Raw genomic sequence first — 26,668 nt, 5'->3', positions numbered from 1 at the left:
TGATGTATATGGTCTATACTCCGGGCTGCAGCACGGCGGCGCTCCTGTTGAAGCGCTGGAGTCACGTGAGGCAGTGAGGTCAGCCCGCAGAGCGGAAGAGGATCTGGTGCTGGGTTCCTGGGTGAGGAGGAGATAAACAGAGGAGCGCTGTGTGGAGACGGTAGATTCTCAGCCTGCCCGTTGGCGGTGGTGAGTGTATTTAACAGTTGTTCATACGGAATATCAGGCCTGACCTCTCCCCGGGGCCGTGCGCAGACCAGTCCCGCCGGAGTCTGCTTTCGGAGCCGCTCCTGCAGGCAGGAGAGCAGCGCTGCGGCCGGAGCTCGAGCTCAGACACAGGCTCGAGCTCAGACACGGGCTCGAGCTCAGACACAGGCTCGAGCTCGCTGAGCTTAGACATGGAGAGAGGAAGGATCCCCGTGTGATGTCTGGAGCCGCGGGCTGAAGGTGTCAGTCTCCGAGAGACGGGGAGTCAGGCGCTGTCGGCCTCTCTGATGGAGAAAAGGCTGGCTTTCGTTTTCACTTCACTGCGCGGAATCTGCTGTCTGTACCCGTGTCTGTGTCCACTGCTGCTGCTGCTGCTGGCGATGTGAACTCGCTGATTTCTGAGTTTCAGGGCCAGGCTGCGAGAAATCCCCCGCTTTATTCCCATTCCCGTGTTAGTTATATTCCCTCCTGCTTTATTCCTGATCACTAAAGTGGGAATTTCCCACCTCCGTGACGTCACACTGAAACTTGACGCTCCTCAGGTCGTTTCTTGCAATGATCCTCGAGCTGATTCAGTTACTGATCTCTGAAACCTAGTTAATAGTACAGTTTTATCTAACAGAAATACTGTCAGATCTACAGGTCCTAGAACTCTATTTCCTTCATTTCAATAACAACACTACAATAACAAAGAAACAATAACAAAGAAAGTCATAGATATCTATAACTGTTTTTACAAGTAGAAAATGAAATGTAATTCCAGATTGACATCACCAGTTTAATCCTGAGTAGCATTTTTTATATTATTATTATTATTATTATTTTTACTAGTAGTAGTACGAGTAGTAAAAATCCAAATAGTATTTGTCTAAAATTATACCCCACCCACCAGATAGCAGTGTTGTACTCTGTACTCAGATCCCGCTGTTCAGGCTGAATAACAATGAAACGTCCTTTACTCAGATTTTATGCTTATGATGATCGTGATGCTTATCGTGTCACCAAGTTCTTACCGGTACACAGCCCTATATTATAGAGAACTAAAACTGCACATATATCAAATACATATTAATTTTAGTCAAGCTAAATTGCAGATATCTTAATGTATAATTTTTACAAATAGAAACCTGTTACAGAAATCTTGAATTTGAGTTATTTTAGGCTTTTACCAATAAAACTGAGTACAGATTTTCGAATGATTTTAGGTTAAAACACCCTAACATAAGCGGAGGAATAACACTAGTAGAAAAAGCTATATGATTTAATATATTTTATCTTATCTAGCTAGATAATAATGGTGACTATCTCAATAAGTGACAGAGTAACTGTTTTTGACCTTGTTAAACAGAAGTCTATAGCTGAATCTAGTGCATGCTCAAAAGCAGGGGCGTAGCAGCAAATTCTGGGCCCTGTACACTCTCAATGTCAGTGGGCCCCTGTCCATGCCAGTACACAATGAACGTGGATTTTCATGGGCCCCTCTTTTTACTCGGGCCCTGTGTAGTCAGGTCCACTTTTCCCCCCACTACCACGCCCATGCTCAAAAGCCTAGGTAAAGACAATGTTTCTATCTTGTATGGCCTACAGATATTTTGCAATCAAAGCCAAAGTGACAGAACAATTCCTGCACAAGTTTTATTTACTTTTTGAAGCATTTTATTTCAAATATCTTAAAGTGCGTTTATTACTTTTTAAAATTACATTCAATTTAAAAAAATCACAAATAAAGATAAACAGGGCCTCATAAAAATTGTTTTCTTTTTCATAGATGCTATATGTACTAAGAAGTTCCACTGCAGTTCGATAAAAAAGGACCTGTCGGATACTTTTTTTCACTTCTTCAAAACCAATTTTGGTAGCTCGCTTATTTATTGGTATTTATTAATTGAAATATCAACAACACTAATTAGGAGTTCTGAATATTTTTTCTTTTAAATTGAAAGTAGTGGTATTCCTGAGTGGGAAGAGGGCAAAGTATATTTGTGATTATATTAAATGGCATCAGTGTTCTTCTGCTACCATTCTTGTAACATCACATATATACATTTTAAAACTAGGGTGTCTGGTAGGTCACAGGACCCTTTTCTGGCTATAATAACTTGCTGATTATCGAGCAACCATGGTACTGCTAATGTAGAGGCATCATAACAGCATCATTTAAAGCTGAATAGAGCTGGTGAGCTAAATGAGAGTGCAGCACTAAACAAGAGTTCTCACTAAACACACCATCTTCATTCACTATTTGCTCTTATAACTTTATTTATGTTTTATTTATGTGTTTTTCTGCAGGCATCCTAGAAGCCATTATGCAGAGTACAACTAATTACCTGTGGCTGCTCTCAGACTTGCTGGGGCAAGGTGCCACAGCCAATGTGTATCGCGGGAGGCACAAGGTAAGCGTGGTAGGATTATGTGCTTTCATGAACGTGTGTACTTATAAACAGGATTTGTGTTAATCTAACCCAGTGTGGTTCATGTGGCGTAGTCAACACCCAGCTGCTGAATGTGGTTATGGCAGTAGGGTCTGTATATTTCAAGCCTGATAAGTCAATTAGGATGCAAGAAAACCACAAGCCTGTGTTTCTCATTTTCATCTGCGTGTTTAATACAGGATCCATCCAGTATAAACAAGCAAAGTGAATGACATGCTGTAAACAACTATATTACTGTAAAGCTGCTCTTTAAAATGTAGAGCCTTGCAGAAAAAGGCTAAGGTAATTAAATTATTGAAGGTATTTTCCAGTAATGTTAGTCCTGACAATTTTAGTCATTTTTCAGGATCAAGGGTCTTTTAAGTTCTATAAAATGAACTGCAAAATAATAGTCCAGCTTATATGAAACCAGTATGTATTGAAATGACAATATGTATGGAGGATCTTCAATTGGCATGTATCTGTGTTGGGTAGTTAATGTTTGGCAGAATGAAAGTGAGAGAAACCTGCTATGTGTAGCACAGATCAGTCTTACAGGTGTGTGGTAAGTGTTGTACAATCCAACATTCCAATCTTGGAGATTTTACAAATGACATTTCAGAGTAAAGTCACTCACACTCGAGTATTTTTTTAAAGGTAAACTAGCAATAGGTAACCTGGTACACACATCATATCTTGTTTTTTAAAGACATTTTAGAGTGTATGTACTATATCATTAAAATAGACACAATATTCGTCACAATATTCTGACATAAAATGCATCAGTAGTGGCAGTCAAAAATACAATACTGTCACATGCCTAGTACAGTGATATTTCAAAATCCACAATATAATCAGAAAATGCTTTTTGTAAATCATGATAAAAACATTTATCACTGCATGATAAAATGTTTATATTAACAAAGTTTTTATAGTAAATCTTTCAGTAAAGTCTGGATGAATGTTACTGAAGGAGCCTGTTAAATCACTGCCAAACTGTTTAATCTGTAATATAACTTATCACACTGCTTTTTGTAACAGCAAATGTTCAAATGTTACAAAAAACAGTTTGTAAATAGTCTTTTATTCCTGCAGTGAAGGCTAAATAAATGTGCCACTAATGTGGAAGTTGTCTGGACAGTTCCTTTGTTATTACCTGTGGGTACTCTGATTCATTTATTGCACAATATATTAACAGTGTGGCATAAGGTCAGTAATATGTACACACAAATTCAGTGAGTGTAAAGTGTTCATATTGTGAACAATCTACATATATCACATGTTTACAGCTGGCACTAACCAGGCACACAGCTGTAAACATTAATCTGATTATAATCTTTATAAACAGCCTCTGCAAAAGACTTGCTAATCTGTCCTCCTCACTAGGCTGGTTTACAGGCTGTGTGTGAGAGACATTTGCGTGTGGGGTACCACAGCGTCATGTGATCCATGGCTCCTGTATAGTAGCAGCAGTAAAATGTACTGAAGGGGGATTTCCACCAAGCCACTGAGCCTTTGACATCCTCTTGGTGCACATGTATGCAACAGTGAGGGCATGCTTTAGCATGTTCCTCCTTGCCTGAGCTGCTGGAGATGTGTGATGGTGTGAAATCTGCCAGATGCATTGTCCTTCTTCGTTTGATACAAAGCAAATAATTTTTTTTGTATATTATTTTATTTTTGTACCTGTGTGTACACTTTCGTTTTAATATTTTAGAATTCGTTAGATTAATTTGCCTTTAGCATTTTGAGCTTAGTTTAGTTAGTTATTTTCCTATTTCATATCTTATTTATTAAATGCTGTTATTTATCCACCTGCGGAGTTTTAAACGCGCGGATGAGCTCGCGTTCAGGCTCGGGTTCAGGCAGACAATCTAAACTCTAGTATGCAGAACTATATTATTATTGTTATTAATTTTCCATTCTTTTACATAGCAGGATACTTTGATTTTTATTTCTCTGCCCGGACCCGACCCGGCCCGAGGAAAGTAATGGAAAATCTCTGGTCGAGTCCAGGCTCCAGGAAATAGTCTGATGTTGTCATCTACGTTTTTAATACTATTTTATTTTATATAAAGCCATGGCCTGATAAATCACCATATACCTAAGTAACAAAGTATTATTGTTAACGAAAACTGAAAGTGAAAGTTCTCCTTAACTGAGTCTAATAAAAACGGTAATTAAAAGAAAAAACTAAAACGAACTGAAATTACAGATTGAATACCCTCATTTTCGTGTTTGTAAATTTATTTATAAGCTCTGTTTCCACTACAGCAGTTTAACAGCGGGTGGTGTTGTGTTGTTTCTGCTCGAGAAGGGGAGCCGGACTCTGCGGAGGTCAGATTTGGGCAGTGCGCAGAGCGCCTCACGGTTGGTTGGTTTTTTGGGGTTTTATTGCTACTCCAGCACAAATGTGGCTATTTGTGACGATAATTTCGGTGAAAATTAGTGCAACCTGTAGAGTTTATTGAGTTTTTGCTGTATGATCTCCTCAGTGAGAATCCCCACCCCATAACCAATCAGTGGTTCACTGCTCACTGCTCTTTCATAGTGGATGCGCAGAATGTCTTAAATGTCCCATTTTTCAAAGTACAGATTTGGCACGTCACATGGTTAATATACGTCACTATTTTACAATAACGTCACCACATTTAAATACCGTGGTATACCGAAATACCGTCATACCGCCCAACCCTAATTTCATATATAAAAAACGGTGATGCAAATAAGAAAACAAAACAAAATCTAAACCACTCAACTAGTTCACAAACTTCATCTCTGTGTATTGCTATATTAAACAATGCAGTACCCGTGATGTCACCAGACATCAGGTAAATAAGAGCAAGGAAATATCTGCGCAAAACTGTGCCGGACTGAGGCGCACAGTTTTCTGCCGCTGCGTTTAACAGCACGTGCCCAGCCATGTGGAGGCCATGCGGTTACCTTGTGTTTATGCCCGCTCCCGCTCCCCTTCGTGCTTCTCAGGCAGCAGCAGCAGCCCATCACTCACACAGAGAGGGAGACAGCGCTGTTCACTCAGAACATTACAACATTGATGACAATGCTTAAACAATATATTGTGCACCTCTACTCAGCAGTGTGATTTTTGGCTAAAACATTACAAAGCTCAGATAGCCTTCATTGTCATCCTAGCCCTTTACTGCTTGTATCTTTTACCGGAAAACAGTTAGTTTGTGAAGAAATAGGTAGAATAAGTAGAATTACCTTACAGGGACAGCTTACCTTAATGTTTATCAGCAGTGGCTGTATGTTTATTACATTCAAACAAAGTTCATAGTCTTTACCCCTCCACTGTCTCTCTCTCTCTCTATTTCTTTCAGAAAACAGGTGATCTCTATGCAGTCAAAGTTTTCAATAATCTGAGCTTTCTGCGGCCTCTGGATGTGCAAATGAGGGAGTTTGAGGTGCTGAAGAAGCTTAACCACAAAAACATTGTCAAACTCTTTGCTGTGGAGGAAGAGGTAGAGTATTTGAGTGATATGATCAGTCAGCTGTTCCAGTGCATTTTTCTCTTTTGGAAGTATTCAATGAACTTAGCCATTACTATGACCTAAAAGTGGGTCATGACAGAAACAACTGAACACAAGGTCCCTTGCTGCTTCATGCCAATGTGTTTAAATGAATAGGTACTAGATATCACTTGATGCATAATAGACAGCTCATTACCAGTGTTTTGGGGTGTGAAAAAATGCACATAATCATCCCTCCTAATCCAATTGTAGTAAATCAGCCAAGATATGTCTGATGTCAGAAGTTTGTTTTTTAGTGTTAAGACTGGTGGCTAAGTTTGTATGTGATCTCAAATTTCTACATGAAATAATTGCATTAAATATACAAATAAAAAAACATGCTAATCGTTAATCCTCAGTTACAACGTCATTATGCTGCTGTAAAAATGGAGGAAACTAGACAACAGAATTGGTCTTGGCTGATTTCCATTTGCTATAGCAGTTAAGGCAGTTTAAGATATTACTGTAGTAATAATGTTGTGAAACCTGTTTAACTTTAACATAACAATGTATGAATAATAGGAAAGTAATCTTAATAATCTCATGCCTTTGTTTTGGGTTGTTGTTACTCCCGACAGTCAAACTCTCGTCATAAGGTGCTGGTTATGGAATACTGTCCGTATGGAAGTCTGTACACAGTTCTGGAGGAGCCCTCTAATGCTTACGGACTGCCTGAAGACGAGTTTCTCATTGTGTTGCAGGATGTTGGTAAATGTCACCTCAACTGAGAGGAATTGCTTTGTCTTTGTCTAACATGTGCAGGGAACCAAAACTAAAACCAAAAGCAAACAATTTTAACAAAACATAAATAGAACCAGAAACAAAATCTTTTTATTTTTCTGTTTGACTGGCTGAGCCATTCTGTATTAATGCTTAGAAATCCCCCTTAATAGAGAGTAGTATCAGAAGCGTCATTTTTAAGTGTGTTTGTTTAATCATCTAAATGTGCATGCCTGCATTAATACTTGCCTGTGATACCAAATCTGCTCAGAAACATTATTAAAAGAAAAATTGGCTTCCTGGTTTATCGAATTCTTTGGTTCACTTTGGTGTATTTTTTTTTTTTTTTGCATGACTGTGTCGTTTAGGGGTGGCTGATTCCATTACAGTTAACCACATTCTAAAATAGATTCTTTGTTATGTTCTTTTGTTAAATAATTGTTTATTTTTGTCTGAATCATTTTCTTCTAACAGATTGTATAAGTCTTCTGTCTCTGATCTCAGTGCTGTTGTGTTTACAGTAGCCGGAATGAACCACCTGCGTGAGTACGGAATAGTGCACAGGGACATTAAGCCAGGGAACATCATGCGTGTAATAGGTGAAGATGGACGCTCGGTCTATAAGCTGACTGATTTTGGTGCAGCACGGGAGTTGGAAGATGATGAACAGTTTGTGTCACTGTATGGAACAGAGGAATACTTGGTAAGAGACAGCAATGAAACTAATGCTTAAATTCAAATGCTTTTTATAATTATTTTATTTGCAGTGATAATTTAATGTCGTGGATCACCATCACATGCTTTGTGATGACAGTAATCTAAATTAAGCATTTATTAACATAATCAAGGTATGTTTAACTATACAGTTCTATAGACTTTTAGCTGTGGAGCAAAAGAATAAATGAATAACTGGCATAGATTTAAAAGCTCTATGTAATAAACATCAGTCAGTAACAGTAACAAATACTGTATATCTCTTAGAACTCTATGCCAATTATTTATAGTTTGATGTACACTTATTCACCTATAAATTACAAAGCATTTATAAAAGATAGACACACATGCCAGAGGTTATTTTCAGGTGTTTCTGCGCTACATAAATATATCTTAGAGTAGATACACTCATACATTTTTTTTTTTTTTTTACATTTAATAAATTTAATTTGTTGCTCTGTAATAATACAATATACCATCTCATTTTAGAAGTCTTTAAAATGAGATGCAAATAGTAACATTATTTAGATATTTAATCTAAGTTTTATTATTTTGTTCTATACAGTCATTGGCTTTTGTATACGTATTTTTATTTATATTACCTGCCATGGGTTTTACCTAATGGCTAACTGACGATGCTAACTGTTTTCTAAGCTGAATTAATCCCTTATATTTGATAACAGTGATGTCACTGTGCTGTTACATTAGTAGGTTCTGTGGTTTGATATGATATGTGGATTATGTCTATATACAGTGTCTTGCAAAAGTAGTACATAATTGTGAAGTAAAATGAAAATAATAGATGGTTTTCAAATTTTTAATCAAATATCTTAGAAGTGTGAGGTGCAAAAGTATTCAGTATTCAGTACTTTGTAGAGCCACCTTTCACTGCAATTACAGCTGAAACTCTTTTGGGGTTTGTCTGTACCAGCTTTGCATGTCTAGGGTTGTTATTTTGCTGGATGGTATATCTCCTTCAGAGTCTTAAGTCTTTTGCAGCTTTCAACAGGTTTTCTTCCAGGATTGTCCTGTATTTATCGCCATCCATTTTCCCATCGAAAAGCATTCCCACAGCATGATGCTGCCACCACCTTGTTTAACAGTGGGGACACATGTTTGCTGTGTCCCGTACATGGCTTGTGGCAAACTGCAAAAGTTGCTGTCGACTCTTTAATAAAGACCATTTGTGGAGATTTTTGCAGCTCCTCAAGAGTGACCATGGGTCTCTTGGCTGCTTCTCTGACCAGTACTCTATTCCACTTCACAATTATGTGCTACTTTAAATATGTTCTTTATGTGCTAAATAAAACACTTTGTTTAAGTTTGGGGTTGTAAGGTGACAGAATGTGAAAGTTCAAGGGGTGTGAATACTTTTGAAAGCCACAGAAGTTTTCTCTCAATGCTAGCTTACAGTTGTTTTGGCTTGTCCATGTGATCTTTAGCAAACTGCAGACAAGCAGAAATATTGGTTTTGAGGAGCAGTGGATTTCTTCCTGAAACACTGCCATGCATGTCATTCAGTGTTCTTTTAATGTGTACTCACATTAGCCAATGTGATTGAGTCCTTCTGTTGCTTTAAAGTTACCCTAGGGTCCTTTTAAGACCTTGCAGATTATTACATGCCATGGAGTGAACTTTGTTGGTCAACCACTCTTGGGGAGGGTAATAGAAGTCTTGAATTTCCTCCATTTGTACATAATCTATCTGACTGTGGATTGGTGGAGTCCAAGGTCCTTCGAAATATCCTTTGATCGTGCCATGATACGCTTCCACAAACTTAAATTTTTTTTTTTTTTTTAATAAAACAGGGTGCCCACTCGCCTTTTTTTGTCTCATTTGTTTAACTGGGTTATAAAAATGTTCTAAATCCAAATGTTCTTACAATATTTCAAGCACCGCTGTACATGTACAAATGAGATTAAAGAATTATCATTATTAAAAACTATTGCATTATAAGATTTATGTAATTTAATTCAAGAAATGTATTTTGTGTGTGTTTGTGTGAAAGCACCCAGACATGTATGAACGGGCGGTATTGAGAAAAGACCATCAGAAAAAGTATGGAGCCACAGTAGACTTGTGGAGCATCGGTGTCACGTTCTATCATGCGGCCACGGGCTGCCTGCCCTTTAGACCTTTTGAAGGACCACGCAGGAACAAAGAAGTCATGTAAGGCCTCCACATTTGCTGTAAACATTAGCTGTAAACTACATTGCAGACAGTTGTTTCCACACATTGTGAAAGAGTGAATTTTATTCTGCTTGCTGATCAGTTACAGTCTAATTTTGATTATCTACTTTTTCACAGGTATAAGATAATTACAGAGAAACCATCTGGGGCCATTTCAGGACACCAGAAGTTTGAGAATGGCAAGATCGAGTGGTGCGCAGAGATGCCAGTGTCCTGTAGCCTGTCCAGGTATTTACTCTCTTTCATTCTGTCTGTGTGCTGTGCTTTGACCTAAAGAAAACAAAACCTTTTAATGTAAAGCCCTTATAATGAGTAACTATATGTCAACCATTTATCCCTTTTGGTAGAAATTTACATTTTGAGGGATTCACGATGTCCTTTAGTCTGAGGTTAAAATATAAAGCTTGTAAAAAAAATAAAATAAAAATGGCCACTTAATATTTTCTCTCTCACTGGTTCAGAGGCTTACAGTGTTTGCTAACTCCAGTGCTGGCAAATATATTGGAGGTAGATCAGGAGAAATGCTGGGGCTTTGACCAGTTCTTTGCTGAGACCAGTGACATACTGCACCGCACTGTGGTGTATGTCTTCAGCCTGCAGCAAGCCACATTACATCACGTCTACATCCACACATACAACACGTGAGTACACTGCTCAGTCAGTTTCATTTTAAAAGGGACTGATAATGAAGAAAAGCCCTATATATCTTGTAGGCTGGAGGAAATATCTTGTAGACATATCTTGTAGACTGCTTTGGACTGTGTTTTTTGTGTTTGACAATGTAACGTTTTATAACTTCCTACCTATATCATTAACTTTCTGGCCTCTGCAGTTGCCAGGTAGTAGGGGACAACTATATAAAAAAAATGTCTTCCTCTAAAACCCAGTGTAGCTCAAGCTCTCAGGTGTTCCTCTCACATTATCAGAAAAAGTTTTTCTAGTCTGGGCAGTTTTCCTTTAAACATTTTGTAATTGGGATTTGCCGGGCCTGTCGCTGGGTGAAACTGTCCCAATATTGGGATTCAGATGTTGAGCATAGAGCATATTCCAGCCATATTCCTGTCTTTCACCAAAAATATATGCAGAATTGTGTTCCCACAACATGCTACACATTCTTAACACAGTTGAAGCACAGTGTTAAGTGTGCTTCTTAAAGCCAGTCACGCAAAGCTGCCCTGCCCATTATTACTATGTGTGTGTTTTTTTAGGGAAGTGTGTTTATAATACACTCCTTTATCTTCCTTTCATTATGTGATAAACATTTATTGTAAAAATGTTCTGCTTTGCCAGCCATGCTCTCAGTAATTTCAGTCTTTCTCATCACCAAAACTCAGAACATTTTGTCATTAATTTATGATATGTTAAACATGGCTTATAATTTGTTAGCTCACGATAATTTGTTTGTTCTTGAAATTTTCAGTTTACCATTGTTAGCACATTATTATATAATCACATTATTATTATTATTATTATTATTATTATTATAATAGGTGTTTTACAGAGAAGCCTGTTGGCACACATGGCACCAGAATGCTTTTTCAGGCAATTAATTGGAAGAGAATTACAAAGAACCAAGCACTTTATTTGAAAAATCTACAAGCTTTGATTTATCATCGCTTTTATATAATATTACTGAAAAATACTAAACAATTTTTGTCATGATGACCTTGTGTAAATAATTTGTCAATTTGGTCACAAATCTCACAGTTTACAACAAAGTTTTAGATCCAACTATAAACACAATCCAGTCTGCTCTGATTATTTATGCACTTTAGCCAAAATATGCAACAAAAAATAAAACAAACAAAAAAAATGAATTACTTCCAAATATTCCAAAGATGTTTTGAGACCCGATTTGCAAAAATTTTATAAACAGAGACTAGTTTGAATTTTTTAATTACTAAGTTTTCCTTAATAAGATCCTTATCAAATAGGCCTCAGATGCAGCAGGCAGCTCAACTGGACAAGTGGTTGTTGAGACAGATTTTGTGATGCTGTAAAACTTGGATGCCTTCCACAGAGTCATGTGGCAAATCAAATTTCACAGCTTCATCAGATTCCGTGTCAGCGATCTGAATCCTTTTCATCTAAATTCTATTCAAGTCTAATTTATACAATGATATTTTAGGGCCACATAAAAACTTAGAGATTAAAGTTGTAATATTAGACGTGATTAAAATCGTAGTATATTGAGGGAAATGTAGTTGTAACTGCTTGGGCTGCAGTTTAAGAATGGAGCATTTTCCATTCATGATCTGTTGCAGTGCTGCTGTAAATACAATGAAAACTAGTTTAAAATTTTTATTTTTAATCTTTAATAAGCTGCAATCACAACGTAATTGGCCAAGTCATTTTTGAGAAACACATTATATATATATATTTTTTAAAGTGACACTTGTTGGGGTAAGACTTTGCTTAGTTGCTGAGATATTGACCCAATGCAAAATATTGTTTTATAGTGCCACCATCAGGCCAACTGAGATAATTTTTTACTGAGTAGTACATAAGAGTACTGTACTTATGTATTAATTTGGAGTTTGGATGACCTGCGAGCTACGACCCCTAATTATTATTCTTCTTAACCTGGTCTGGTTAAGACACTAAATTAGATGAGCTGTATAGATACTTGTAAATGTATTGTATCCTGTAGTACAACATAGTTTTTTATAAAACTCTTAAGATAGCTGTTCCACTCCATCTCGTTGTTTAAGCACAAAGAGCCTGCAGTCTGTAAAGTTAGCTTCCCAGATTAGATTACAGAGGCAAAATAAGGTTTGACAAGAGGTTTAAAAACTGCTCAGATTGTGACTCGGATCATGTTCACCATCTTTGCAGAGCTACGCTCTTTCAGGAGTTGCTCTACAGACGAACCAACATCAGCCCTCCCAACCAGGAACTGCTGTATGAAGGCAGACGTCTGATACTCGACCCCAACCGACAAGCGCAGATGTTCCCCCACACCAGCAGGGACAACCCCATCATGGTGCTCAGTAGAGAACTGGTCACTACTGTCGGACTTATCTTTGAAGACCGTAAGATTCTTTCACTTTGTCCCAACACATCAGATCATCTCATATGTCTCTAAAAGTCTCAGAGTTCAGTTCTACACAGAATCATTCACGAGCTTCACTAACACTACATTCACACAGCAGATAAAGTGGCCTAAATATGATCTTTTTTTTGTCATGTGTGATACAGATGGGTTATTTTTGTGGCTGTGAGAACACTTTTTTTTTATTCCAGTTTGGTCAACTTGAATATTTGATATAAATTTGCAGCAGTGTGGAATGTGTGTGTCTTTTTTTGGCAAAAAGGCATGAGGAAAAGGTAAAATGGACAATAGCAGTAAGTGAGGATTTTACTTGTGGGATAACAGCATAGCTTATCTGAAATATTTGGGGTGTCACAGCTGCTTCATGTTTTTAATGAAATGGCCAAATTCTTAACAAAATTTAGAGAAATGATGAACCCAAACTACAGAGGTAGCAATGGCCGAATTATAGGTCCGATTCTCAGTGAGCTAAAAGGCAATAAGCCCAGCTGTCAGCCACCTCCTTTAACTCCTGTGATGTGATGATGAAATCATTTGTGCATTCTTGTCAGTTTTGGGACACAAGCTGTTCAGACCAATGTTCGATATTGGGTACATTTTAAAAGATAGTGTGAAAAAGTCAGAAAGTTATTCATATTTGAGAAAATTGTATTTGGGTCATTGTCATTGTAATGCCATGACAGTACATAGTCATTGTAATGCCAACTAGACAACAGTCATACCCAAACTGTCTCATTAAATGTAATTTTAAAATGAAAGCATTTTTGTTGATCTTCTAGATACATTAAAAGTAAACGTACTTCATTGTAAAATCTTATGTAATATAATAATATATAATTGGGAATTTTGTCTCTGCAGCGAGCCCTCCCAAAGTACAGCCACGGTATGACCTGGACCTGGACGCCAGCTATGCTAAAGTAAGAAGAGTAATAAATCCTGCAAACGTTTAAGTGTCTTTTAACCAAGTTTTAGAAAACATGGTCAAAGAACAGTTCTTATTATTTATTATCCAAGTTAATTGTTGTCAGAGGAGTTTCTGTGAATTGTCAAACTAATAAACACACTGTAAGCCGGGCCTGACAAAATCATCAGGTCTTTCTGAAACCAGTAACTCTTAATTAAAACCTATACACAAAGGTTGTAATTCCAAGAACATTAGAACATCTAGTGCAGAAACTCTCTGGAGTGGCTTGGTATTCATCAGTTGTGTAAGCTCATTTAACCAGATCACAGCCAGTGTGCTAGGATGTGAAATTGGAATAGCTTATGAATTTCCAAAAACTCACCATCTGGACTCCCATTTTTTATTATTTTTACCACAGAAAATGTGGTAGAAATAAATTGTTTGGAAGAATAAATAAGGTTGCACCCGAATAAGAATTATTTTTACATCATTTTGTATTGATACATTTTTTATGTCATTTTATTAGTGGAATATATAATTGTTATAGGTCACTTTTTATAGAAGTGTTAACATTTTTACAGTAACTTTTACAAAACTGTGTGTTCCATCTTTTCCAGACATTTGCAGGCGATGTGGGTCACCTGTGGAAAACTTCAGAGTCATTACTTGTCCATCAGGAGCTGGTGAGGAAAGGAGTTAGGGGTCTCATGTAAGTCCACATAAATTCTGACTGTGTGTGTGTGTGTGTGTGTGTGTGTGTGTGTGTGTGTGTGTGTGTGTGTGTGTGTGTGTGTGTGTGTGTGTGTGTGTGTGTGTGTGTGTGTGTGTGTGTGTGTGTGTGTGTGTGTGTGTGTGTGTGTGTGTGTGTGTGTGTGTGTGTGTGTGTGTGTGTGTCTTTTGGATTGCGAGACAAATGGTCTTGATATTTGTTATTTGTTGCTTATAAAAAACAACTGGTCAGTAGTGTGCCTGTTTCCACAGTGAGTTGATAAAGGAGGACTTTAATGAGCAGGTACATAAGAAAGCAGAGGTTTTTCACATGTGTAACCACTGCAACAAGACACTGGAAAAGGCCGAACAGCTGTAAGTCCCCAGATCTTCTCTCATCACTTAAAAATAGTTATACTGTACACACTAACATCCAGGTGCTTGTGCTATTAGTGGCAATGAGATATTGCTCCCAGTTTAAAATAATAATGCTATATTGTGTGTAAATAATCAAAATTACTAATAATAATTATTTGTTGTGTTAATTTTAGGTGTGGAGTGTTAATGCAGGGACACGTGTTATCCAAAGAATACGACGAAATTGCAGACTTGCGTAAGAAATCTATGCGAGTAAGAGGGCATTTTTCTCTTTTGATCTTACAGATGCTTTTACAATTTTACATCCACTCAAAATCATCATTCACCTAAAATTAAACAGATACACATACAGAAAAAGACAATCAACCTGCACCAGGCTAAGTACATTTTCCATACGGTTACCATTTTTGTTGAAAGAGTGGTCAAAAACTGCTCAGTACCAACCCCAAGCATGTAGGGCTAATACTGTGCAAAAAAGCAAAACAGCAATACCAGCCATGTGTAATGTTTCTGTAAGAGTTTTCTTTTACAATAAACCCCACTGCAAAAGTAATTGAAATGTATTTTAGTACACTAATTTAGAAGCTAAATAACTTTCGTAGTAAATGCATGCATCCTGCTGATTAATCTACAGTGTGATCTGTCTTTGTGTAGTCGACAATCCAGTTCAAGTAAATTTAAACCTGGTGTTTTACTTAGTTGTTTTTTTAAACATTATTATGATAATTATAATAAATTCAAGCAGTACATTTTAATTTTATGTTTGAGAGTGTGAGTAGGTCCAAACCCTGCTTTATCTAATGAATCTTTCATTAAGTTAATAAATTGAGCTGGTGGAACTGTACTTTTGGTCTAACCATATAACTCCATATTAATAACCTTACTAAAAAACATTTTGAAAACTGGTTTATAACACAATTTAAAATAAAAACTATATAAAAATACTAGATTACTACTACGTCTTAGAAGATCTTTGAGGAAGTTTAAATAAACACAGTTCATTAATTAACATTTATGCCCAGATATAGAATTATTTATCTCTATTTCTAGTTTTTTTTACATGCCTTACCATTTAGCACCAATATGATTTTTTTTCATGGCCCAGTATAAATTGTCATTCATTCACACATTAGATATTCTCATATAGATGTACAGAACTCTTAATCAGTCACACCCTAATGCACTTAATAGAAGTATGACATAAATAGAATGTAAAACACCATACAGTACATGTATATTCTTTGTATTTTTCAGCTTGGATGGCGTGACAAAACACCACCCAGTCTAAAAAAGTCATTAGGGAACCACTAAATATAATACAGCAGTTTACCCCCAATATATCTGGTGAATAAGATGTTAAAAACATGTTCATACCACACCTTAGTCATTCTCATATTTTGGATTTGTGTCCCCAGCTGTCTGGGTCACTGGGCTCCATGGATCAGACCATGCAAGACATCAAAAACAAGTTCATCCCTGGAGGAACACTGACCGACACGTGGACACAGCAAGTGGGAACACATCCTGAGGACAGATAGTGAGTGTTATTGACTGTATTTCCACTGTAGTTCAGTGGGAAATCTTCAAACATAATGCTGTGTAGTCCAGGACTAGGCTTAATCCCTATCTGGAACACTGCCCCTATATGTTTACTGTGTTGTTTTCTTGGTCTGTTAGAACAGACCAGTATCTAATAGTGACTTGTTGAGATGAGAGGTCACTGCTGACTCCCTGGCATGTTCACTTTTTCTAGTGTGGAGAAAATAAAGGTTCTTCTTGATGCTATAACTGCCATCTACCAGCAGTTCAAGAAAGACAAAGCTGAAAGACGTGAGTATAGCAGAGGCTGATTTTAGATCATTTCCAAGTTAATTTCTGCCTGTTATTAATGTAAATGTTGGTCTAATGTTTAGAGTGTAGAGTTTACAGTTAGAACAGCAACATTGCCACAGTGTCATTGTTTTTCCTTAGGTCTACCTTACAATGAAGAACAAATTCACAAATTTGACAAGTAAGTATTTCTGCTTTGTTGTACCTAATATTTCTGTCACTGGAGAACCGGTCTACTGGAGAGTCTTCCTTTAGACTCTGGGTGGAAGGCAGCACTCTTAACAGGGTGGTTTAAGACATTGCTTAGACCATGTCTCTGCCATTTTGTAACAGCTATTCTTTTTCCTAAACTCTAAGGCAGAAGCTGGTGTTCCACGCCACCAAAGCCCGTGCCCTGTTTACAGACGAGTGTGCAATGAAGTACCGTCTTTTCATCTCCAAGAGCGAGGAATGGATGAGGTACTGAATTTATTAAACTCTCACTTTAATAATGAGCTAATTGGTGACAGTTCTGAGTGGATATCAGCAAGTCAGTAAATTATTAAGGACTGCAAAAAGCTGCAACCACAGGAGGCATGCAGGAATAGGGGAGAGGGAGATGGATGGCTGGATGGCCCGTTGCCATGGAAACAGGACCAGAGATGTTCTAGGGCGATTGTACACAAGGAGCCAATCCGCTGGCAATACTTGCAATGAGCACTATTCTCTGCACAACAAAACAGTGTGTTTGTTCACATGTAGAAATATATGAATGTCCTGCAAGGTTATGTTGATTTAGGCTTGCGCGGTATTGAAGTCGGTATTGATGTCTGCCAGAACCCGACCTGACATGAAGTCAAACCGAGATTTCCCATCACTTTCCTCGTGCCGGGTCGGTTCGGGCTCCAGGAAGTAGTCTGTGATGCAAGAAACTAAATAACAAAAACTAAAAGTGAAAGTTCTCCTTAACTAAAACTAATAAAAACGGCAATTAAAAGAAAAACCTTGACTTACTGGAACTGTATTGTGTGTTAATAAAACTAACTAAAACGAACTAAAATTACAGATAGAATACTCTTAATTTTCGTGTTTGTTATTTTATTTATAAGCGCTGTTTCCACTACAGCAGTTTAACAGCGGGCGGTGTTGTGCCGTTTCTGCTCGCAAAGGGGAGCCGGATTCTGCGGGGGTCAGATTACAGCAAGACGCAGCAGCGCGCAGAGCCCCTTCGTGATCCGCGGAATTACTTCTGTTTACGCGCTCAAGCTAACCGCGAAATAACGACAGAAAACCCTGAGGAAACTGCAGAATTCTGTATAGGATTAAAATATGAGCATGAGGGAGATAAAAGCACGTGTTTTGTAGAGAAACAGGAGATACAGTATGAGGAATAAACTCCACTCAGCTAAGTCTATTTTAGTAGCAGCTGTGAGAACCTTTACCTGTGAGTAACTCATACACCAGAACACCCTACGCGGGAGGATAAACTGATAAACCTCTTTCTCTTTCTCTAGTTGATCATTTAGGTGAAAATGAGTGAAACCTGTAGAGTTAATTGAGTTTTTAAGTTTGTTTATGTTTTTTCTCAGATTGAGCTCTCTAATATGATGTGTAAAAACAAATGAAAAATAGCAAACCCACTCTCAAAACTAACTAAAACTAACTGAATTGGAGGAGAAAAAGAAAATAAAATTAAACTATAATGAAAAGGTAAAGGGGTGCTTCGTTTTAAGATAAAAATGCATGTTTGATTAGTTTCCGTCTTTGGTTTCATATTAGGTTTGCTGGCTCCCCCTTTTCATTTGGAACGAATTCAAAATGCTGCCAAACTGCAGCAGTGGTGTTTTTCTTTGAAAAAACTTGTTTGACTCACAGCTAACGCTCCCCATTGTGTCTTCTTCATTCTGTATGATCTCCTCAGTGAGAATCCCCACCCCATAACCAATCAGGGAGCTCCAACTGCTTACCCCTCCTACTGCTCTTTCATTGTGGATGCGCAGAATGTCTTAAACGTCCGTTTTTCAAAGTACAGATTTGGCACGTCACGTGGTTAATATACCGTCACTATTTTACAATACCGTCACCATATTTAAATACCGTGGTATACCGAAATACCGCCATACCGCCCAACCCTATGTTGATTGTTAAGCAATAACACACAAGAGTGAGTACTAATACGTGTAATATTGGCACATTATAGCACAAACCTCAAGTGTATTATTGCTGTTATACCACAGTTAGATTATCGCTGTTTATTGAAAGGTTTTGAGTTAAAAAGGATGAGAAAATACAATCTGTTTGGTTATAAACTCTCTGTGAATTAAAATAGTTCTATTGCTGCTCTGTTTGTAGCTGTGCTGTTTGGCTTGTAAGCGCTGCATCGTTGCTAGGTTACCTGTATGTGGCGGAGTAATACATGGAGAGCTTCGATTACAGTGCATTACCGGCTGATACCAGCGCTTACAGAACGCCTCTCAGCCAATCACATTGCATGGTCAGAACTAACTGGGGTATAATGTCTAAAAAATACAAATTTTATTACAGCAGTTTCGATACTTTAAGCTAGGTAACACATTGCAATTGTTTAAATCAGATTTTAACAAAATGTTGAAGAGAATTATAACAATGAAGTCTAGCAACTAGTCTTCATTACTGCTCAAGACTTCTGCCCAGTACTGTATTACTCTAAAATTTCCATATTTCTTATCCTTTTTCTAAATGCCATTTATTCTGAAGTACCTGAAGGCCCTGTTCTCTGAAGCAAAGATAAAAAGAAAATTGAAGTGGTGTTAGGAGTCTGCTCTGAATGTCATCTAATAGTGGCAAAAGTGGATTTAATGAGTGTGATGTCATTGCAGGAAGGTGCACCATGTCAGAAAACAGCTGCTGTCACTGTCTGGTCAGTTCATCAGCATGGAACAGGAAGTTGACATGATCATGCAGCGTATATATATGGTAAATGCCATGGGATTATGAATGGTATTAGTGATTGTTTTGTTGGGATTGAGAATGTTAATGAGTGACAATGAGCTTTAGGAAACATTGAGAAGAAAAGAAGGAGAAGCGATTTAAATAAAGATTGTGTGCGTGTTTAGGTCCAGGATCAGCTACCAAAGAAGGTCATTCCCATGACATCGAGCGCCATCAAGCCCCAGGCCTACCTCAATCAGAGCACTCTAGTGGAGATGACCCTGGGGTGAGTGGGTGTATCTCCTTTCTATCTTGGGGTTCTAGTTACTGGAAAATACTGGTCTTGGAATTAAACATATTAAACTTTGTTGTGAGCTAGTTGTAACTAACTGCCTTAATTCAACCTTGAATTCAACTCTTCAACTTCTCATACTAGTTTTAGATTAACATTAGTTGTACAGAACACGACAATAGTTAGTTTAAATACAAAATGAACAAACAGCCACCAATTTAACTTGTATTGCTGTTATACAATTAGACAGGAGGTGTCTCATCCCCAGTTGCACAGGGGTTTGTGATCACAAGTTTGGATAGTGTTGATGCATGACCAGAAGAAATACTGATATTAACAAAACTAACAGGGCATCAATGTAGGCCAAGATTATTAAATAACCAGTATATTGGTTGGACCCTACTGCAGGTAGGACGTACTCTGGCTTATGATCTTTGCTGTTTTACTTTTGGTTTTCAGGATGAAGAAACTAAAAGAAGAGATGGAGGGCGTGGTCAAAGAGCTGGCAGAAAACAACCTCTTTCTGGAGAGGTAACTACGTGCTCTGTAATGTGCATGATCACTGTTAGGCCAACAAATCATATCACCATATGAAGCTATGAGATAACTCAGTTAAAGCTGTGTGTGATCTGTTTCAGGTTTGGCACTTTGACAGTAGATGGGGGACTAAGAAATGTGGACCGAATCTGAAAGAACTGGTTAGACATGACACAGCAGTCCTTAAGGCCAAAGTCTTTTGGGCTATATTCAGGATGTGAAAAAGTTTTGAGGTTTGGGCTATGTTCATGATGTGAAAGGATCTTAGAAATTTGCCAAATATATATGACTGTATATATGCTATATAATGTTAATGTAAATACTGATTTAAGAGTTTTTATTTCTTCTGCTTTGTTTCCTACCTGATATGTAACTCAAATAGGAGCTGCCTGCTTTCAAGCCTGATTTCATGATCTTTTTATCTGTCAGTGTTCATATTATGCTTTTTTCTCTCTTTAATTGTTTCTCTCCATTTATGTAAGTAGACAACATAAGACTCCAGAGAATTAGGCTGTACTGTATGCATCTTTCAATACTCCACATGACCACAAGTTTAAACACTGCAGATGCACCACGAGTGTATTAACATTCTAATGTTGTATTTTTTGTGTAGGCTTAAGTTGTGACAGCTAATCAGGTGAAAAGGTTCCTTATAAAGCCCCAGATTTTGTTGTTAGTTTGATTATTACAACAGACCAGTACTGTTCTGTAAAGCGAGGAGTGCTGAGGATTCTGAATGAAGAGAAATTGTCTGCTTTTACCTTCCATTTTTCTTACATGGTGACAGGCACAAGAAAGCTAAGGTTTCTCTTTTGACGTAATAGTCACATTAAAAAGTTAAATGTTGTCTGCAAAGTGTGTTTTTTAGCCTATGAATATTTAAGTGTATTATAATGAGAAAGTTTATTAAGAAGCATATTCCATTGTGTACATTTAACATTTAGTAAAGCACTGTTTGCATTTTAAGCGACAACAGTAAGGATTAAGGGTGTTTTCAAATTCCCCTTCTTCTGGGGGAAGTGCCTAAATAAACATTCTTAATTCTTTAAAAAAATCTTTCACAGTCAAATGAGCACTGGATGTTAATCTACACTGATTTCTCTCCTGAAAACTGTTTATTTGGATGAGTAAAGCATTTTTCAGGGTTTTTTAGTATAGATTTCCAGTATTTTCAACACAGCATAGTGCTAGTAAATGCCGCCATTGTGCTATCGGCTAGCTGTTCGTCCCACGCAGATTGTTTTAACACTGTAAATGCGCAGGCTACAGTAGGACATACTCACCTCTGGACGACGAAGGAGCTATCTCTGCGGTTAGCAGCTAATGCTAATACTGAGTAGCTTTACTGCTCCTTTCAACCTAACCAGTAAAATTCATAAATAATGTGAAAAGCACCTTATAGTGCCAAAATATTCTTAGTCTTTAGTTTAATGTTACTTTTTAGTTTTGCATTTTATTAGTGACACCACTGGAAGCATAAAGACAATAAGTGGTTCAGATTGCAGATTCAGATGTACTCCAGCTCCTCCAGGATGTCACATCCACATATACTGTCACAAGAATGGCATCAGCCCAGCAGCAGCACCGTGTCAGCACTGTGTCTAAACCAGTACTTATGCCAACTAATCATATTTGAGTCACATCATCTATTTTTCATGTATAAAAAAATATAAATATTACATTTTTCAAAAATTCAAAACAAAGGTTAAGCCATCTTATCTTGTGTTCATTTCAGTTCTCAACAAAAGTATATGCTTGTGATAATGCAAACATGACCAGCTGTGCGCAGCCAACAATCAGCCACACTTAGCACCACAGGGACTTGCTTTAACACATTTCAACAATGAAGATAGGCAGTCAAACATGAATTAAAAAACTTGTGATGACTAGATCTCCTCTACGGTTTCCCCCGAAGAACTGCTCTGTAGCCCAATATAACTAAGTAAAGTCAAAATGAGCATGTGCTGAGTGGTTGGCCTGGCCTTAGCTAAGGTTCAGTTATAATTTGCAAAAATTGCCAACAGAATTTATATAGTCAGTCCAACTTTTTAACAAGAAGCTTTAATAAATAAACTTGGACCATTTACTTTAAATAGAGTATTCATATAGTAATTTCAAGTTCTCATTTTACAGCGTCTTCTAAAGCCTGCTGTTAAAACGCATTGTGTCTGCCAAACATGGCGTTTAAGTCACTTTACTCCATTTGTTTCACACATAAACTGCAGTTGAAACTGAATTCTCTTTGCCACACTCATATAAAGGAACTGTTGTCGTATGTATCGTCTTTAGTAGTGATAGGGGTCTTAATGGTCCTCCAACACTAGTCCCTTTCTGCACATTCACTCAGTTTGCAAGGGCGGTCTGCTCTAGGCAGTGTAGGGGAAAGACAACAGGCCTATGCCTAATGTGTGTTCTGTATATTCATTTTAATATTCATTTTAACCATTCTGACTCCCAATTTATGAATTTAAACTAAGTGAAAGTTAAAAGTTAACCATTATCAGTAGCTAATTAGGTTCTGTCAAACAGAACCAAGGTTGGTTACATTTTTTTTAGTGATAGGAGATACAAGCAAAAAAGCTACACAGCAATATTATATAACGTGAAAACAGTCCGTCATCTGGGTTGAGATGTTCACTAGAACTTGGTGTACATTAACAGTCACAGAACATAACATTCAAATCTTGCTGTTTCTCTTAGCGGTTCTCAGCGTGGTATAGTGAAACTTATCATATAAAGGGGCATGAAAAAATATTTGCCCCTCACAGATTTATTTTGTTTTTGCATTTTTGTTATACATAGATTTTTCAAATGATCAAACAAATTTTAATATCAGACAAATATAACCTAAGTAACTAATAAACACACTTTTTTAAAATAATTATTTCATTTATTAAGGTAAAAAACTATCCAAAGTGTTTGTCCCCACACACACAAATGATCTGTGATTAATCACTTTTTAACCTGATTGCTGCCAGACCTGTAGAATCCAGAAATCACACAAATAGAACCTGTCTGACAACATGAAGCAGCTAAAAGATCTCAAAAAGCAACACATGCCCCGATCTGAAGAAACTCAAAAACAGATGAGAAAACAAAGTCACTTATTATCTATCAGTCTGGAAAAGGTTACAAAGTCATTTCTAAAGCTTTGGGATTCCAGCGAATCACAGTGAGAGCTATTATTCACAAATAGAGAAAACATGGAACTCTGGTGAACCTTCCCAGGAGTGGCTGGCCAACCAAAATGATTTCAAAAGAGCATGGACAACTCCTCCAGGAGGTCACAAAAGAACCCAGAACGACATTTAAAGAACTCAGTTAAGGTCAGTGTAAATGATTTAATAATAAGAAAGAGACTGGCTCCTCGGGAGATTTCGGGACAGAAAAAACACTTTGCCAAAGAAAAATCTTGATGATCCCTGGGATTTTGGGAAATATTCTTTGGACTGATGTGACAAAAGTGGAACATTTTGGAAGGTGTGTGTCCTTTTAGATCTGGCGTAAAACTAACACATCATTTCAGAAAAAGAGCATCATACTAAATGTAAAACATGATGGTGGTAGTTTGATGCTTCAGGGCCTGAAGAACTTGCTCTAATAGATAGAACCAGGAATTCTGCTGTTTACCAGAAAATCCTAAAGGAGCATGTCCAGCCATCTGTTCTTGACCTCAAGATCAGGGCAGGGGGCTTCCCTACTTGCCCACTGCGCTCTGCAAAACCAGCAAGATGATTGGCTGTTTCTCCTGTAAGGCTGAACTTTATCCTTGAACCGGCTCTGTGATTAGCATTAAGAGATTTCATAATTACACAGCGGTCCTGTGTCCTGTCTCCTCATAAATAGTACAGCTAAGCTAAGCGAAATGATTCAGGGCTACTGGAAAATTATTCGGGGCTAAAGCCCCGGAAGCTGGTTCTCCCCAGGCCAGACCCCTGGTACTACCACTTAAAAAGATGAGAGGCAAAATCATCAATGCTCTAGAGGAAATCTGCATGGAGGAATGGGCCAACATTCCAGCAACTGTGTGTGCCAACCTTGTAGAGACTTCCAGAAAACCTTTGACCTCTGTCACTGCCAGCAAAGCATATATAACAAAGCATTAAGATGCTTTTTTGTTATTGACCAAATAATTTTCCACCATTATTCGCAAATAAATTCTTTAAAAATCAGACAATGTGATTTTCTGGGGTTTTTTTTCTCATTTTGTCTCTCATAGTTCAGGTCTACCTATGATTTCAATTAGAGGCCTCTCTCATCTTTTTCAGTGGGAGAACTTGCACAATTGGTGACTGGCTAAATACTTTTTCCCCACTGAATCAGTATGACAAAAAAAAAGCAAAAACAAAAGAAATCTGTAGGGGAGAAAATACTTTATCATGCACTGTAACTAGAAGTCTAGAAATTCAAAGAATCAGACAGAATCAGGCCTTATAGAAAAGGCAATTGCTACAGATTAATAGTTTATTATAACTGAAATACAAAACATTCCTAATAGTCAAAACAACTATAGTACATTAAAAATAAATGTGACAACATGCAGAGCATGGGAGGTCTGCTAATAACAGATAAAAAACTCTGAGATAATGTCCTTGTGCTTTCCTTTAATATCCAACCTGAGCAGAACACTTTGCATTTACATGTAAACTGTCGCAATTTTACATTTGGATAGCTTTGACCATCAAAGGGCATTTATAAACACTATAGCACCAGGAGACATCACAAAGAGACATTTCTTTCAAATTGCCATTTCTCTAAATTGTGTCGTGTTCTCTAGTCTTCACAGTGACAGTCTTTATAATACAGTGGATTGACACATTCACAAAATGTGAAATCTCAAACCAAACTTTGTTTTTTGGAACTAGCTCACAAGATCAACAAAACAACTGTATTAATAAACAAAAAAATCCTTCTGTACCTGTGAAATATTCTAAATAACTGCTCACAAAGAGTCCATACTCTAACCTTACTGGCATTAGATCCTAAACAGAAACTGGATAAAATGTTTCCAGTCTGTATCAGTCCAGGTTTATCATTCATAACACTACCGCAAACGAGGGATGAAAGCTGTCGGATATATGGCCTAGACAAATGCATTGACCATCCTGCTTCTCTAAATTTACTGATGCAGTCTCAGTCAGTTAACTGGGCAAATTGTCTTGAAGTGCATGAAAAAGGCATGTCAACAATCTCTCACCAAAAAGTACACTAAAAAACTAACCTCAGAGAGCCTTATTCTAGAGCAGTGGAGGAAGCAGATTTATTCCCAGTGTCATACAAACAAAACAGGATACATCAAGAATATTCAGTATGAAGGCTGATGTTGGTTTAAGCTTATTTTTACATTATCTGTGAAACACCACTGCACACATATGCAATGTTTAATGTTCATGTCAAGACTTATTAGTGTAACAAGGTCTCAGGTGTGTTAAATTTAGTGTTTTGGGTACAAATAAAACTGACCAATGAATATTCAACATGGCAAAGAACTTTCTGAGGATATGAAGAAAAGAGTTACTCTGCACAAAGATGACGAAGGTCATACAGCAGATTTCCAGCACAGGTTCCACCTGAACAAGACCTCCCCATGGTCGAGCAAAGATGTTGAGTCCATGTGTTCAGCGAAGTATCCAAATTACTTTAAAAAATAGATGCATGATTACTGCCAGTATGGCTGCAGAACTTGAAGAAGTGTTAGGTCTGCCTGCAGAGCTCAGGCCATAGGCAACACACACTGTATCATCTTTGCATGGCACTGTCTTAAAAGAAAGCCTCTTCTGAAGCTGATGCACAAGAAAGCCAAAAACAGTTTGCTGAAGACAACCAGTCCAAAAGCATAAATTACAGAATCTGTCCTGTGTTCTGACAAGATCAAGATAAACTTGTTTGGCTCAGATGGTGACCAGCATGTGTGGCAGTGCCCTGGTTAGTGGGGACTGAATTGTACAGTACAGTGATATTCTTAAGCAGAGCATGGAGCATTCCCTTTAGAAACTGGGCCGCTTGGCAATTTTCCAGGATAATGACCCCAAACACACCTCCAAGATGACAACTACCTTCCAGAGGAAGAAGCTGTGGAAGATGTGATGGAATGGGCATCCTCACGTTGAAGGTGAAGGAGATCACGCTATTTAACTTCCACCAGCTCCTTGATGACATCATGGAGTGAAAGAGGATTCCAGTGGCAACTTGTCCAGCTCTGGTGAATTTTATACCCAAGTATACCCAAAAGTTTAGGCAGGACTAAAAAAATGGTGTTCACACAAGTTATTGAGACTTTAGGTATGTTCATTGTGAGGTGTACTC

General features: G+C 37.6%; 1 protein-coding gene across 4 annotated transcripts; it reads left to right on the top strand.

Annotated features, from left to right (window-relative positions):
• On the top strand, positions 1-21,209 carry tbk1 (TANK-binding kinase 1). 4 transcript variants are annotated; one of them, XM_007256026.4, is made up of 22 exons: positions 1-189; positions 2,497-2,600; positions 4,893-4,988; positions 5,960-6,100; positions 6,727-6,856; positions 7,390-7,571; positions 9,591-9,751; positions 9,890-10,000; positions 10,234-10,413; positions 12,608-12,804; positions 13,683-13,741; positions 14,346-14,437; positions 14,710-14,811; positions 14,988-15,066; positions 16,230-16,351; positions 16,568-16,644; positions 16,786-16,825; positions 17,002-17,103; positions 19,482-19,578; positions 19,719-19,819; positions 20,285-20,356; positions 20,444-21,209. In XM_007256026.4, the coding sequence occupies exons 2-22, from the start codon at positions 2,514-2,516 to the stop codon at positions 20,451-20,453; spliced, it is 2,238 nt and encodes a 745-aa protein (XP_007256088.2). In that variant the 5' UTR covers positions 1-189; positions 2,497-2,513; the 3' UTR covers positions 20,454-21,209. The 4 variants fall into 4 exon arrangements, with proteins under 4 accessions (XP_007256088.2, XP_007256086.2, XP_007256089.2 ...); XM_007256024.4 differs by having other exon boundaries at positions 2-189; positions 20,464-21,209; XM_022671536.2 differs by lacking the exon at positions 1-189 and adding an exon at positions 234-658 and having other exon boundaries at positions 20,464-21,209.
• The last annotated feature ends 5,459 nt before the right edge of the window (positions 21,210-26,668 follow it).

The sequence above is a fragment of the Astyanax mexicanus genome, chromosome 2 (assembly GCF_023375975.1).
Source record: "Astyanax mexicanus isolate ESR-SI-001 chromosome 2, AstMex3_surface, whole genome shotgun sequence".
Classification (NCBI taxonomy): Eukaryota; Metazoa; Chordata; class Actinopteri; order Characiformes; family Acestrorhamphidae; genus Astyanax; species Astyanax mexicanus.
The sequence above is the reverse complement of the archived record's forward strand: the minus strand, read 5'-3'. Positions and strand labels throughout refer to the sequence as shown.